A 16,765-nucleotide genomic window follows, 5' to 3' on the forward strand; every position below is an offset into this window, starting at 1 on the left:
CGGGTGGGCCGGCAGGGGTATATATCAGGCGCCATGGCGGTGCCACTCTAGGGGGCGACCTGTCGGCCCACTGGAGTTGCTAGGGTAAAAAGTTTCCGACGAACGTGCACGCACGGCGCGCACACCTAACTGGAATGGATATGAGCAATCACTCGAAGAAGATGATGTAGTTATACATGTGATGTTTACCACTCATATCCCAGCACCATCTAGTGTGGGATACACAGTGCTTTCTGCTGACAGACTTCATGGGCCTCAAACACACCAATCAATTCTAGACATATTTCCTACCAGACTGGATACAGACAGTACTGTCTCAACCTGGTAATTTCTAAAAACTTCTTCTTAGAGGGAAAACAAAATTCCTGCTCTGAGGTACAAAAAGGAAAATATCTTGTTTCCACTTCATTGCAAGAGATGAGATGTGCAAGACTAACCATAAATGTGAGTTTGTAAAATTCACACTAACAAATGTGTGAACATACACGATTGCTGAAACAGGAATTGCATACGATGTCATATCTTGAATGTCCCTTTAACAAAAAGTTATACATTATGAATCATTCCATACTTCAGCATCTCAGTACTAAGGGATACATTTCAACCCGTGATATTCCTGCCACAATCCTATTATAATGTGACACAAGTTTTATAACACATACCAGTAACCAACAACACTGTTCAAAATAACTTATCTTTTGACCAAATATACCCCTGTATTCACAGCTGACACACTACTGTAATAATCTTTGTACAAGGTATGCCTTGTAAGGTGTCATTTGGAAACTCAGTTTGCTGGTTAGTATTGTCCCGATAAGATGTGTGCCAACATTGTACATGAAGCAATAAGATTCTCCTGTATGATGTTATTAACACGTTTCAAACCCCACAACTCCGGTCAGGCAATAGGACAGACTTGACTTAATGTGCTTGCCTTAATGTGCATTTAAGCAGTAAACAGAGTCATCAAGCAAGGAGGGAACACAAAGGAAGTTCAAAGATGTGAAAATAACCCAGCAGGGAATATCCTTTCACATAGACTCTGCCTCTGGGTTTCAGCTAGAAATGTTTTTCAAGAGGAGGACTGAAACTATAAAAAGGAGGGACAAACACCCCAACAGACTCCCCCTCTCTCTACTCACCTCATTCTCTGCACCTGAAAAGACAAAAACAAACAAGCATTGGACTCTGGGGGAAGGGTCCTGACCTGAGAGTTTGGTAAGTAATCTGCTGGAAGCATGTGGCAAGAAAGTTTGCTTTGTAACAGAGTTAGTTTCTTAAGTAGATACTAGTAAGTGTTTTGTCTTTATTTTTCTTGTAACCATTTCTGACTTTTATGCCTCATTATTTACACTCACTTAAAATCTCTTTGTAGTTAATAAACTTGTTTTACTGTTTTATCTAATCCAGTGTGATTAAGTTGAAATGTCTGGGTAACTCTTTCAGGTAATAAACTGGCATGTTATTTCCCTATAGGAACAACGGACCTAATATATTTAAACTGTCCAGAACAGGGCTGAGCAGTACAGGACATACATTTCTGGGGGAAAGATGTAGGATTGGGAATGTGTTGTGGTCACCCTGCAGTATCACCCAGGCTGATGAGAGCCAGGGTATAGTTGGCAGGCTGCAGTTACACACAAACAGTCACGGTGTGGCTTGAATGCTGGAAGGCTCTTTGTGAGCAGTCCAGGTGGGAGCTACATCAGCAAGGCATTGTGAGGTACACAAGGTTGCAAGGCAGAGGTGACATAGCCCCCTCACTGGTCTGGATTGTGCCCCACATGTCATATATGTACAGTGATAGCCTGTGAAAGTTTGAGGGATTTCATATGAGTTTTGCAAGCTCTTGTAAGTTTCCCTTTGATTCTTTTTAAGGGGAAACTGTCAGTTTTTTGTAAACATTCTCTAAACTTTGATAGTGTTCAATAATGCAGCACTTAAAGAAAAAAAACCCCCACCACGAATGAGCCCTATACAGAAGCAGACAACTTTTATAGTCTTAAAATTCTATAAGCTGGGAGTCAGAATAATGAACTCTGCCAACATCGAGTGGTAATGTACCTGATCATTCTCAGTGACAGATCGGGCCTGCTCATGTGCCTTGTACAGTTCATGTCTCCGGTCAGGCCTCTCCTGGAACCGAGGTTTCTTTTTTACAGGATCATCATCACCAAGAAAAGGCGATTGAACTTTTGGTACTAGTTTGACATCATCAACAAAGATGAAAGGTTTAAATATGGACCTGAAAGAGTTAAGAACCTTATTCACAGGGATGTTCTGTATATCACCCAGGCTACTTTGCTAACAGAGATTCATTGAACAGTATTACATGTACATATCTATATTATTGTGGCAGGATGGATTCATATATGGCACAAAAATAACCTCTTCTAATATAGGAACACATGCCACAAGAAAAATCCATTTGCTTTCAAAAACACTGGATTCTGCAAAGCTTTACATATTAACCTCTCTTTCCCCCCTCATGTCAGTTTCCCCATTTCTGTGAATTACAGCATTGTGCTTCCTTCCTCTGATTTTTTTGCGGGGGGTGGGTGGGAGGGAGAAGAGGGTAAATGTTTTGATCATCTTTAAATCCGAATGTTTATCCCCATACTACTCTCTTTCTTTCTTTTTTCCCTCATATTCTCTCATCCCACATTTTAAGTAGTCTGTGGGAGCTGTGCTTAGAGTTTTCAAAGAAATTAATTGGCTCAGAACTAGTCTCCCAACCTAAAACTTCGTACATTTACATAGCAGCAATTTATACATCAATAACGCTCGTCACACAATATACATCTTAAGTCCTGCACTCAGTTTAGAATTTCTTTGCTGAAACAAACTGAAGGTGGTTATATTTAAAGCCACTCGCTTATGAGGGCTAGAGGAAGATTTTTGGCCAGTTATTACATGACCTACTAAGTATCTCTGAAGATTTGGCATTGACCATCAGTGTCTGAATTGGGAAGTCAAGGAGAGGACAAGGAAATGGTTACACAGGAAATACTGTAATACTTTTCATCAAACAAAGCATTTCAATCTGGAATTAAATGGGAGCTCAAGATACATTTGAAACCTGTCCCTAACCTAAGGGAATTTCATACCTAAAAATCTAGATCTAACCTTTTGGTTAGGAACACAAGAGAAAATACTTTTAATAAACTGCACGTCACACGACTGTTTTTTAAGGCAATGCCCTACAGCCAGTGTGAAGGAGGATGCCAAAAGGTGAGAGACCTTTGAAAAGAAGATTGAAAACTAAAGACAGAGCAGGAAACTGAAGTCTATCACTGCTGCTCTACCCATCACTCTTGAGAAGCCCTGCCATCAAAAGGTTCTGACCCGAACAGACTGGGGCAAGACATGTCTTTTATTATAGATTTTTTTAAGAGAAGGCATGTAAAACGGAAGTGATAGTAGCATACAGAGATGGGCTGTTATTCTTTATCTGTACTCTAGTTGCACCTATTGTCCCTGACTGACAGCCATGGAGATGGAAATGCTCTCAGAACAGCAGAAGCAGGAGCAGTGCACACTGTCCCAACAATTCAGCTCAGTCTTAAACCACAATGACCACTGCTAAGGGAGACAGTTCGGTCTGCAAGATCACTGAATCATTGCCATCTGCAGAAACTGCCAATGAGAGTACCAGTTAGACAAGATGATAGACCACCCCACCTGCCCAGTGCCTTATGTTGGGGGTTTTGTGAGGAGGATGCTTCCCCAATGAACTGCACTGAGACTAACATTTTGCATACATTCATTTTGTTGGGGTTTCCTACTGGGGCCCAGGACAATGGGGAGCATGGATGAGAAGAAAAGCCTTGTGACTCCCGAAGACAGAGTTCAGACAGAGTTCAGATGCACCTGAGGCTCATTAGCCTCCCTGAAACCCAGCCCTTATTTATTTATAAAGGAAGACAATCAGCTGGCAGGGGGTTTCAGGGAGTGAGGAAGCATGCTGGCATGACCAGAGTAGGACAGCTTTTCTCTTCACAAAGAAGTACTGACTCAGAGCTGTAAGTCAGTTTTTATTATATTTGATTATAGCTTGTCTAGAAAAGTTTTAACTCACAGAGAAGCAGGATCTCTGGTGTGGCTGTTTTTCTTAATGTCTTGTGTACAAACCTTGCTTTATCTGCTTTATGGGGAGCATAGGGTGCTACTGCACCCCTTGGCTGTAAGTGGTTTCCATTATACACAGAGATTTGCAGTTTGGTTCAATGTTCTAAGAACTCCCTACTAAACAAACTGTTCCAGCATTCGTGATGGGGAGACGGAAGGACCTTTTCAAGTCTGTCTGTTTGCAGCCAGACTAGAGGCTGTAGCTTTGCTCTGGAAAGAACAGGAATCCCAATGGATGTTTAAAGCCTTGCTGCAGCCTTTATGTGACACAGAGGGGGAAACAATGGGCCTTGGTAAGGTAAAGAGTATTTTGGAGAAGCAAGCCTACCTACTGCCTGGTTCAGAGTCCAATGAAGACTTGAGTTCCCAGGTGAAGGGTGAAACTGCCTTCAGCACTAAGGAACCCCTGTGGGAGCACTTTAGTCACATAGAGTACTTAAGGGAGTAGCTAAAGCAACTGTCTTTGAGAACTTATGGAGAATGGGTGAGGTCCCAGAGGACTGGAGAAGGAAAAATGCAGTACCTACCTTTAACAAGGGGAATGAGGGGGACCTGGAAAATGATATAGCTCAGTCAGCCTAGCTTCTATAAATGGAAAACTACTGGAACAAATTATTAAGCAATCAATTTGTTCAAACAGAGAGGATAGTAAGATAAGTAACAGCCAATAAGGATTTGTCAAGAACAAATCATGCCAAACTAATTTAAATTTCCTTCTTTGACAGAGTAAACAGCCCAGTGGATGGGGGGCACGGAAGGAAGAATCAGTAGATGTGCTATACTTGGACTTTAGTAAGATTTTTGACAGAACCCCACATGATAGTTCTTATAGTCTTCTCATAAAGACTATGAAATTAACTGTAAGGTGGGTACATAAGTTGAAAGACAGTATTCAGAGTAGTTATCAATGGTTTGCTACAAGCTGGGAGGACTTATCAAGTGGGATCCCAGAACAGTCTGTCCTGGCTTGGGAATATTCTGTATTTTCATTAATGACTTGGACGATGCAGTTAAGAATATACTTATAAAACTTGTGGGCAACATCAAGTTGGGAAGGGTTCCAAGCACTTTGAAGAACAAGATTTGAATTCAAAATGACTGACAAATTGAAGAATTGAAATCAACGAGCTGAAATTCAATAAATGCTGAGCAACCTAAACTGGGATTCACAGTTCATGGTGAGAGAGAGACTTGTTAGGCCATGGGTTGTTCCCTATAGTATTTCCCAGTACTCTGTCCTGTGCAGATTTAAGCAATGGGGAGTTTATTTCTTCTTGAGAGGATGTTCCAATAAACCTTTACATTAAAATGTTTCCTGCTAGTCGTCATAACTTTTCTTTTACCATGGTATGGTAATTTTATAAAGGACTGTAGCCACTTAGGCCACCGTAAGCTGTTCCTCTCCCTCTTTGACATTTACACTTTGATGTTTCTACTCAGACTTGTGTGTTCTTTTAATCATGGTCTGGACAGTAGGTACAGGGTTAGTGTGTCAAATGTTTTTTACTCTCCCTGCCAGTCACAGGATACAGAATCAAACTTCACCACTAGGCGCAACAAATAGAGTAGGGGTGGGAGCAGAACACAACAGCTGTGATGTCAAAACGATCTAGCATGTTTCATGTAAATGTGATTTGGTTTTTTTGTTTTGTTTTTTTAAGCGTAAGTGATCACTGGCTTTTCAACTCTGATAGCTTCCCTTTTAAATTGCCATAGGCTACACTTAAGTCACATAGCACTTCAGTGTTCCAACAAGGCTTTTAGGATGCACGTAAAGGCTCTGTCTGTTGAATGTGTTTTCTTATGTTGTGTTCTAATGTAAAGTAAAATGTTAGTAACCAGTCATGACTGTCAGTGTCATAAACAGATAGTTAAGGGTTAATAGAACAGAAGTATTTCATGTCTCTTTTGACTGTAAAAGGTTAACAAGTTCAGTGAGCCTGGCTGTCACCTGACCAGAGGACCAATCAGGGGACAGGATACTTTCAAATCTTGAGGGAGGGAAGTTTTTGTGTGTGCTGTTAGTTTTTGGTGGTGGTTCTCTCTGGGTTCTGAGAGTGACCAGACGTGCAACCAGGTTTCTCTCCAATCTCCCTGATACAGGTTCTTATAGATTCAAAATAGTAAGTACTAGGTAGATAAGATGAGTTAGGCTTATGTTTGTATTCTCTATTTGCAAATGTGTATTTGGCTGGGAGGATTTTAATTTGTACTTAAGCTGGGAGGGTATTCCCAGTGTCTATAGCTGAAAGACCCTGTAACATATTCCTTCTTAAATTTACAAAGATAATTTTTACTGTTTTTCTTTCTTTAATTAAAAGCTTTTCTTGTTTAAGAACCTGATTTTTTTTTTATTCTGGTGAGACCCCAGGGGACTGGGTCTGGATCCATCAGGGAATTGGTGGGGAGAAAGGAGGGAAGGGGGAGAGAGAGGTTAATTTCTCTCTGTGTTAGGATTACTTTCTCTCTCAGGGAGAGTCTGGGAGGGGGAGAGAGAAGGAGGGGGAAAGGTGAATTTTCTTCTCTGTTTAAGATTCAAGGAGTTTGAATCACAGTAATCTTCCAGGGTAACCCAGGGAGGGGAAGCCTGGGACAGGCAACGGTGAGGGAAAGGGTTTACTTTCCTTGTGTTAAGATCCAGAGAGTCTGGGTCTTGGGGGTCCCCGGGCAAGGTTTTGGGGGGACCAGAGTGTACCAGGCACTGGAATTCCTGGTTGGTGGCAGCGCTACAAGTACTAAGCTGGTAATTGAGCGTAGAGGAATTCATGCTGGTACCCCATCTTTTGGATGCTAAGGTTCAGAGTGGGGAATTATACCATGACAGTCAGACTCATCTACTCTGACAGGAAGTGCTTTTTTTATAGTACCACAAAAACTTGGGTGAGGAAGGAACAAGGGGATCACCTTACCTGTTTTTAAAGAATCAGATTTGAACCTATGAAACAAAATCTGAGTTAAGGTTGAAACTGCCCTTTAACTCTGTCCTAAAAGTTACTGGAACTAACCATTGTGGGTTCATAGATTAACAAAAGGAAATGGGGAGAATTAGGAAAGGGACTCATAGCAAAAAGTCGTTTTGGTTTTCAAGAGTCTATTTTGAAGTATAGGCATCAGTACTTACTTATCCTTTTATTGAGGGATTTACACCCTGATCTAAAGCCCATTGTCAATGGAAGACTTAATGAATTTTGTATCAGGTCTGTATTTTTTGTTCAAGAATTCTTTTGACATAATTAAGTACAGGAACCATGAAAATTCCAAGACAAGTTTCACCGCAACTTTACATTAAACATGATATAATCTAGATGCAGCACAGATTGTCAGAAAACTAGTTAGCAACATGAATATATTCAAGTGCTTGGGTTTTTTTACATTAAATCCCAATACATCTCAAAACTGCAAATCAGAAATGCTTTAAATGCTACATGCACAGTATTACTCACTCACAATAATATTACTTTTGTAACACTTTGAGAGCATCTGTATAAAAACTCAAATTAAAACTTTCCCGTGTTGGTTTTGGGTGACTAAGCAGAGATTGCAACTTCTTAGAATTGCCACATTATTCCCTAAAGTTGAATTAAGATAACTAAACATGTTTTTTAAATGTGTTCATTTCTGTAGTTTAAGAATGAGGTTTGGACAAATTTGTTCAAACTTATTTTGGCCACATTGGAAATAAAAAGGCCAGAACAATGGAATATTACTACGCCTCTTACAGTACATGCTCAGCCATTATAATATGAGGCACTGTGAAGAATTATTCTTCTCAAGATTAAAATTTAAGAAATTAAATTGAATTTACATTAATTTTACTACTTTCTGCTGATATCCTCCATAAGTGAAATGGAACAGAAGAAAATCTTTCATTTAAAAGAACTTGCCTCCATGGTGAATTACTTTTCAATTTCCAAAGCCAGCACTCTGAACATGTTAAAATACCATAGCAGGGATTTAAGTGTAAGACATAATGTATGGAATGTTAGCAAGTTACTGATTTTTACACCAAGACGAACAAAATGTTTTTTTTTGTCCTAATACCATAGGTATTTATTGGGATTTCTACTTAAACTGCATTCAGAGAGAAATCCATGTCCTGAAAACAAAGGCGTGATCCAAATGGTGTATGGGAAGGTGATGGGTGGGGCATAGAGGAGTGCTGAATCTTCTGACATAGAATATAGTCCTTGTGTGGAGAGCATAGACAGGAATTGCAGCACACTTCTGTGAAGGGACATGATGAAGGGGAAGGAACATTATATGCACCCTCTCCCTCTTTGTTCACCCATGCAAAGCCAGTCACAAGGGGACCCTAAATCTGTCCTAAAATCAGTTTAATAGCTTTCAGTGTACATACACAGCCAGAATCTCCTTAAAGGCTGCACCACTAAGCCCCAGAAAGATAGTAGGCACCCTGACTTACCTTGAAGGGTCTGGAGTGCCAGTGAAGTAGTGAATACAGGGAGAACTAGGCTTCTGAGGCAAAACAGACACTATGCTAGCTGTAGTGAGAAAAGTTTCTGAGTCCACGCAGACACCACTAGCTTTGTCACGCAGGACATCCATCATTGTTTGCACAGTGATATTTCCTGCAAGAAGGAGGAAGAAGTGCCAATGGGCCTGATCCACAGCCCACCAAATTCAAAGGAAAGTACTTTTATTTCAATGGGCATTGCATCAGGCCCAATGCAAACTTTCACAGCATATAGGTGGAAACATACAAGCTTCTAATAGTGGTGGGGGTATTTACAAAACTTAAATTCTGAAACATACTAGAACAGATTACAGCTGCCTTGCACTGCCTCAACCCTCTAACTGATGGACTTTTTGCCACTGTAAAGGTCTTCATTCACAGCCCTAAGTGTGAATTTGGCCCATCATGGCTAATGGATTGGAAGCAATTAAAAGTGCAGATGGAAGCGTGTCAGCTCTGCGGGTGGTAAAGATAATTTATAACATGGATCATCAAATGTTTTCAGTGGCTTTTGGCACAGTTATCTATGTTTAACTAGACTGTATTATAGCAAAGAGTGACAGCTCTGCTACAGATATGGTTAAGACCAACTTTCTGTTTCAAGCTCAACTTTTCTAGGTGCTCTAATTAGCTTCTATTTCTTTCCCCTCCTGACCTTCTCCTACAGATTGAGGATTACTTTGAGTCGTGGGCATTGGTCCACACCAACCTTACTAACATTGTGCACTGCAGTGAAAAGTTTTTCAACCAGTCTCCTGTCGCACAATAACTAGATTGTTACCATTTCAAATATGCCCAAGTCATCTTTAATATAGAGCTTTTAAAGAGAATGGTAATACTTCAAGGCACTAGTCCAGCCATGCCTGAGAACAAAGATTACACATTACTCATGCACAGTAGCAGATGCTACAGTAATTCCAAAAAAGGTTCTGGCCAGCTTCAGTTATCTTAAGAGATCAGTAAATTCTGGATGAGAACATAAACTCATTTCTGCTGATAGCAGATTTTGATTATTGAAATGCTCTGGTAATAAAAACATCCAGTTTGGCCTGAAAAGAGGGAGTGGGGGGGAGAGGAGTCTTTCCTAAGTGCATCTTCATTGCTGTAACAGAACTCGATTCTCATAGTTTGCAACCATAGCTTGGTTCCACAGGCAGCTAGATAATTCCTCTTCCCCACCTTACAATAGGACTGCTATGAACATCCTTCTGGAAAAACACAATGCCCCATCATTTTCTACTAAGGTAAGTCATCTTTTCATGCTAGGAGAACAGGGGTGCACCGGTACAATATTACTCTTATTTCCATATATCAAACCTACAATAAGACTAAAAGAACCCACAAAACTTAGAGCTTTACACTCCACCATCCTAGTCTGTGTGATTTGATAAATAGCCTTATTCTAAATTTAGGCTGAGGCATTAAGACTTCATGCAGGAGTTTTGCTCGAGGCAATTTGTTCTATGGAATTTCCTTCCATATGAAAGTGCTCTCCTTGTACCCACTTGAGACTATGGACTAAGGTCTGATTGAGAAAAGTGGGAATTAGGTGGCAAGAAAAATCAGTAAGGAAAAAGCCTTTCTACTTACCTTCTTGTTTTTCTAGGCTCTCCTGGCCTGAACAGCAGCTTAAATGGTCCTCAGCTAAAGAAAACACTTCAGAAAAATTGAATTCTGTATCTCCAGTCCACCAGCCTTGAGTCTCTGCATAACTCCTAAGCTCAGGGTGCTCAGCATCAATCTTTGTGGTTAATGAAAGCTGGTTGCAAATGCACTTTACTCCCTCTATGGAAAGAGCCACAAATCACAATATACCATTACTACAATAGCAGCAAAGAATCCTGTGGCACCTTATAGACTAACAGACGTTTTGGAGCATGAGCTTTCGTGGGTGAATACCCACTTCTTCAGATGCATCTGAAGAAGTGGGTATTCACCCACGAAAGCTCATGCTCCAAAACGTCTGTTAGTCTATAAGGTGCCACAGGATTCTTTGCTGCTTTTACAGATCCAGACTAACACGGCTACCCCTCTGATACATTACTACAATGTAACTAGAAGCAGTTGATTAGCAAACTAAGCCGTTGACCAAGCTAGACACTTATTTGTGATAGTCACCTAATTACCCATGCACAGGATTTACTCATCATTTCAAGTTTCAGGGCCTGATTCTCCAGTGCATCTTGTGTCATGTTTACATACTTATCCCTGCATCACGTGATTGCACAATGCTACCATATAAGAATGCTATAATTTTCAACCCCACCTCTGCACAGTGGAAGAGATTCTACAAGGTGCAAAGCAGTAGAGAATCAGGCTCTTAGATTTCCAGAAGCTAAGTTACGACACTTCACTTTCAAAAACCTGTTCAGAAGTGATCTTGACCCTTTGTCCGAGACCACATTAACTAACTCATCCAACATGATTACAATCAATCCAAAGGACTGACACAATAGTACTTCAGCCCAGAGTTGATCTGTGTGGCATTACTTTTTTGAAGAAAAAGTTAATCCCACTATTCAACACAGCATTATACACATTTGCTAAATAACTTTCCATCCCAGAAACTGTCACGTAATTATAACTGGCGATTTTAAATTTCTTGTTTGAAAATGGGCCTCATTTGAAAGACCAACGGAAGAAGAGCTCATGTGGAATAACTCAATCTAGTTTCCAATTGAACAGAAATAGTGGTTTAAATATTTTTTAATGTTCAATATTTAAAATGCAATATTGAATTATAAATCCTTCTGTAAAAATGTAATGTATACTAACATGTAGTGTCTTTCTGAGCACAGACTTGTTTTTAAAACACGGTTCTCTAGGTGTTAGGACAATAATATGGATTGAAAATAATAAGCCTTCAATGTGTTTGTCTATTGTATGGCTTTTTTTCCCACAAAAGAAAACAACTGCCTGAATTGCTTATATCCATACACATCAGACAGCATGATTAATGATTGTTACTGCAGATACCCACCAGAGGATACAGTAAACACATCATATGAGTAATGGAAATAATTGGATAATGAGTATAGTTTAAACAAACAAAATTTGACAGTGAAGGTAGCAGGCCTATTTTTAATAGGCAGGCTAAAGTGATTTATGAAATTTTTATTTGAATAACATCATTAAAGCTATTGTTATAGCATCAGATTTGCCTTTCTAATGCCCACTGAATAACATTTGAAATAGGCGATTACTAATCCAAGTTAAAAACTTCTATAAGCATTACTGCCAACACACCAACTATAGAAACCAAGGGTCAGTGGCAGGATGAAAGGTTTCAGTATGTTCTGCTTCACACGTTCAAACTTTAATGCCCTTTCATGGTGCAATTTATCTCTTAGCTATTCATTTTCAGGAGACTGTAAGATTGGAATAACTTTGATTTGACCAACTGGCATATGTTATCAAGCAAAGCAAAAAAAACAAACCATTAGCACCCCTTTAAATATTACAACAATTAAACATTTAAATTTTGTTCTTTCCAGTAGATTCAAATTGACAGAATTACTCAGGTCAATGCTATATTCAGATCAGCAAGAGGACAATAGCATGAGTATTATTCATTTACAAACATCTATTTCCTGGATAGCTTTATAATTCAAGTATTCTTCATCACAAGTGGAGTTTATCAAGAAATTTCATTTAAGGAAAAAAGTTCTGTGTAACAACATTATGTAGAAGACCCAATATAACAAATGATTCTAGGGACAAGGTTTGAAAAACCTAGTGTCCTACAAAGCACTGGTGAATAGCGAACTTCCCTGCCGAGCATAGAATACCAGTGCCCATGACTTTTGTAGTATAAAGCTTTACTCTGAAAAGCTCAAGAATAGCTGTTATGGTTGCAAAGAGAATCTCCTATGGGAAATAAATGTAAAACAATGCACTACTGCATTCCTAGACCTGCAGGGAGGCGGCTCCTCCATTTCCGCTGCTGCTGGTAGCTTTTGCAAGTGGCAGGACTGTGAAAACTGGTCAGTTTCACTGGTACTAATAGGATCTAGAAGAACAGAAGTGAAAACAAACAAGAATAACTTCATGCTTCGGCCTGGGGAAAGCTATGAGCAGCAGCTGATGCAGGCAATGGAGTTATTACAAGGTTGTTACAAGGAGAAGAGAGGAAAAATTATTATTCTTAAGCTCTGAGGATAGGACAAGCAGCAATGGGTTTAAATTGCAGCAAGGGAGGTTTAGGTTGGACATTAGGAAAAACTTCCTAAATGTCAGGGTAGTTAAGCACTGGAATAAATTGCCTAGGGTGGCTGTGGAATCTCCATCATTGGAGATTTTAAACAGCAGATTAGATATACACCTGTTGGGGTGGTCTAGATAATACTTAGTCCTGAAATGACTGCAGGGGCCTGGACTAGATGACCTTTCGAGGTCCCTTCCAGTCCTCTGATTCTATTTAGTGGGAAGGATGACTCAGAAGGTGGGTGAAGGGTAGTCGCAGACACACTAATGCAGCAACCAGGAGGTTCAAATAAGAGATGAGACCACTTAACATCAGCCAGATGGGTCAATATAAACAAGGTCCAGGAACAGTATCTTACTACTTCCCAGGAATTGGGGTATCTCATCAGGGCATTACTGCTGGACAGTTCCCTCCATCAGTCTTTAGTATCTGTGTGTGGCTAGAAGAATTATTCCTCTGTCCCACAGGTGTCTGGTAAACTTTCAAGCCTTGCCTGGAGAAATAGCGTAACTGAAGGACAATCTGTCCACACAAAAAGACCTTTAATGGGCTAGACTGAAGCTAGGCTGCTACCAACATCATGCAGCTTTTCATTGTTTGACTGATTTGATACATCCAAGGCATTTAGACTTATCCAATTAGACCTCTTCATAACCCCTTGATATCTTTACCCTTAAATGAAAGGGAATAAATAAAACAAGCTTTGAAGAGATGTTATGCAGCCTTCTTATGATAACCAGTTTGCCACCAGTTAAAACTCACCTGTGATTTTTTCTGCTGCCCAATATTTCCCAACAGTCTCCAATACCCAGGCTTCTGCTCTATCCACAATCAGAAATGCACTTTGGAAAGCCTGGCACGAGCTCCCATCTTCATAATAATTTCCACCTTGTCCATGCTCTTCCAATAAAGAAACTATTACATCTAAGGCCTCTTTAGCTGTTGCGCCTCTTTCTAGGCCAAGCCTTTTAAAAAAAAAAAATCCAATACAATTTAAGTGACAGTGAAAAGTCCAGTGATGTGCTGCAGTGACTCATTTGTCTTAAACAAAAAGCTTGGAATAGGATCCTATAGTATGAGCTACAGTTTTACTGATGTCAGATGGAATCATTTCTAAAGTGTCTAACAGGAGAAGTGCATTCAGAAGTTATTGGTCAGACATCAGCAATTTCTGCTTTAAAGATTCACTGGAAATACTAGGCCCAGAACTTTATTATAATGTTTTCATATTATCTAAACTGATTTCTCCATCCACAAGTTTACTACAATTGCTACAATTAACACAAGTACTAAGTGTAACCGTGACTGTGTCTTAAGACACAGCCTGCAAGATTCTATTTACCCTCTTTAGAAAGAGTGAATTTGACTGGTAAATAGAATTTTCAAAGACAGTTGCAAAGAAGCAGATCTGTACACTTCTTGCTGTGTACAAAACACCAGATAATTTGGAATAGATATTAGAAGGATGAGAGAATGAATAGTCAGTTACCTTATCTTTATCACCCTTCTCTTCCTGTACTCCCACATTTACTGTCCATCATACCCTCCATACAAAATTAATTGTACATCAGCCTTCAGTGACTGTTTTATACTGTAGACAAAGGTATCTTTGAGTGTCTGTGGGCAACTCTACTATGTTAACTTCTTAAATGCTGTTTGGAAGTACTAAAATGCAGAGTACTTGCCAAAGCTGAATGTGACTGGCTTGAAAGGAGTATAAAAGTAAATGTGCAAATCCTAACAAGTAAACGTAACTATTCGTTTTAGAAAATGAATCGGAATAGTAAAATCAATGGGGTGTAGCATATTGATCTCAGGTATTTATATTCAAAATGAAACCATCCTAGTTAGGAAATTAGCTAACAGCTACTCAGCTCTACTTAACTGCTGTCTGGGCAACATATTAGAGATTTCTATTTATTTAATCTTTTAATCTATTTCTGCCATCAGCTAAGTACAAGCTCTTTAGAAATGTCAATACCCACAAATATGATTTCACTGATATCTTAACTCTGGCATACCATACTGTAAATCCATTATTGTCAGTTACATTAACCTCCCATATTAAAAACTTACAGACTTTCATTTTTATTAGTACAGCATTTACATCTGCCTTCTAGAGAACCAAAACCTTTTACAAAAATGAATTGTATCTCAGCACATTTACAGAGAAGTCCTATCCAACCTAAGCCCTGCTGATAGGTAGGAAAACCAAGGCAGCGGTTAAGATCCAAATTTTTGAGACGCTTTTCTCTAAAGTTGGGAACAAAATTCAACAGATGGGGCCTGATCTTCAGAGCTGTGAACCGCCCACACTTCCAACTGAAGTCAGTCTCAAAATACAGCCCTGGGTGTCTGAAGCAGGGCATCTAAAGTAGTGCCCCTTTTAAAAATGCAGCTTTAAATCACTTACCCATGTTTGCACTTCAAACCTGTAGCATAGCCGAGGCCTCCCCATAAGATTCTCAAACAAACCTTGACATTCCACAACATGAAGTTTGGGGAAGCAAAGAACAGAAAAGGTTGTTTTTATTGTAAAATGATCTCACTTTGCACTGTTTCCAGCTAATGCAGAAATTTAAGCAAAGGCTATTCCAGAGATGGGTCCGAGCACTCAGTGGAAGCAAGCCTAGCACAAGGGGTGAGCTCACTCCAATATCTGTTTCCACTCGCACTCTGCTGAGCATCTCTGGAGAAAGTCTCATGGCTGTATGGGCTTCCTCTGAATCATTCTCTCATCCTTCAGCTTTGCCATCTTCCTGCTCAAGCAGTGCCACGTCTCCAACCACTGTACGTGCAATCCCAGTCACTCCCTGTCAAAGCCAGGATGCCTGACTTAAAAATCACACAAGACCTAGTATTCTGACAGTTCACAAATGTCCCAGGACCTCATCCTGAATGTGCAATTAGATAGAAGGGTGCAGCTGATGGGTAATGGCCACTGGCCAACCAGCAGCATGTATTCCATCACTACAAGACTGGGAATGCAAGTACTAACCTTCTTTTGCATTGATGTTATGGATAGTCATGCATTTCAAGGGCAGAGCTTTGTTACTGTCTGGGATTTCAAATACCATGAAACAATTTTAATTTTTGCATAAGTTTTTCAAAAGTTCTTTCCCCTGAGACACACTGGAGTATGATACCCCAACGAATCAATTAGATTTCCTGCTACTAACAGTGGAAAACCCAATGCACCAGCAGATATTTTTGCATAACAAGCATATTTTTTTGCTGGTCAACAGTCACTGCATTTGGCACAGTGGTCATTTCACACCTTTATTTTATCCACAGAGACCCAGCCAAGAGGATTAGGATATAATTAAAGGACTGACGAAGGCATATTGTGAAACTAAAACCTGATTACAGATTGAAGTTGGTTTCTCTGGGTATTTTCTTCCCAAAATGGGTAGAGTCTAGCTCCCCAGCTAAAGGATCTGAATGCCTGATTTCCACTAAAACTGACTAAGCATCCTAATTCTGTACACACTTATGTTTCTAGAAAAGATGAGCACATAAATGACACACGAAGTTGGGCACAAGATCTCTGGGGCCCAGGCTGCTGAAGAAGTCTGGTGTGGAGGAGGCAGGGGGGAGAGGAAGAGAAATAGCACTGAGTTGCTGCCAGCTCTGCTCCTGTTGGTGTGAAGATGTTTTTAGAGCGACAGTTTGAAGATACTGAGGAAAATGAGACAACCTCAGAGCTGCTGTGTCCGCAAAGAGTCTTGAGCGTACAAGGCTGGCTCTGATGGGATCTACAATCTTTGTCCCCACTCCTCTTTGGGGGAAGCAATTAATTCACTTGTTTAAACAGATGAGCTCTCCTGAGGCTTCCTGTAAATTATTAGAAGCAGAGAATAAAACAAGCAACTTGTTTAGGAGGTCTGACCTATAGCGGCGATGAAAAAAATCCAACGTAACTTCTGTCTAAAGATCTGCTGATCCCTGTAACTTTCCGC

The 16,765-nt window shown here is 40.0% G+C and overlaps 1 protein-coding gene across 2 annotated transcripts in view; it reads right to left on the reverse strand.

Moving 5' to 3' along the window:
* The window catches only part of SCRN1 (secernin 1), a 62,866-nt gene that overhangs the window by 9,760 nt on the left and 36,341 nt on the right, over positions 1-16,765 (reverse strand). Inside the window, exons 4-8 of one of the 2 annotated variants that reach the window (XM_030550861.1) lie at positions 13,569-13,771; positions 10,193-10,387; positions 8,552-8,717; positions 2,065-2,245; positions 1,143-1,156 (exon numbers count right to left, since the gene is read on the reverse strand). In XM_030550861.1, coding sequence (XP_030406721.1) covers positions 1,143-1,156; positions 2,065-2,245; positions 8,552-8,717; positions 10,193-10,387; positions 13,569-13,771 — 759 coding nt within the window. The remainder of the gene's footprint in view (positions 1-1,142; positions 1,157-2,064; positions 2,246-8,551; positions 8,718-10,192; positions 10,388-13,568; positions 13,772-16,765) is intronic. The other variant, XM_030550860.1, reaches the window with a different exon arrangement.

This window comes from Gopherus evgoodei, chromosome 2 (assembly GCF_007399415.2).
Source record: "Gopherus evgoodei ecotype Sinaloan lineage chromosome 2, rGopEvg1_v1.p, whole genome shotgun sequence".
Lineage (NCBI taxonomy): Eukaryota > Metazoa > Chordata > Testudines > Testudinidae > Gopherus > Gopherus evgoodei.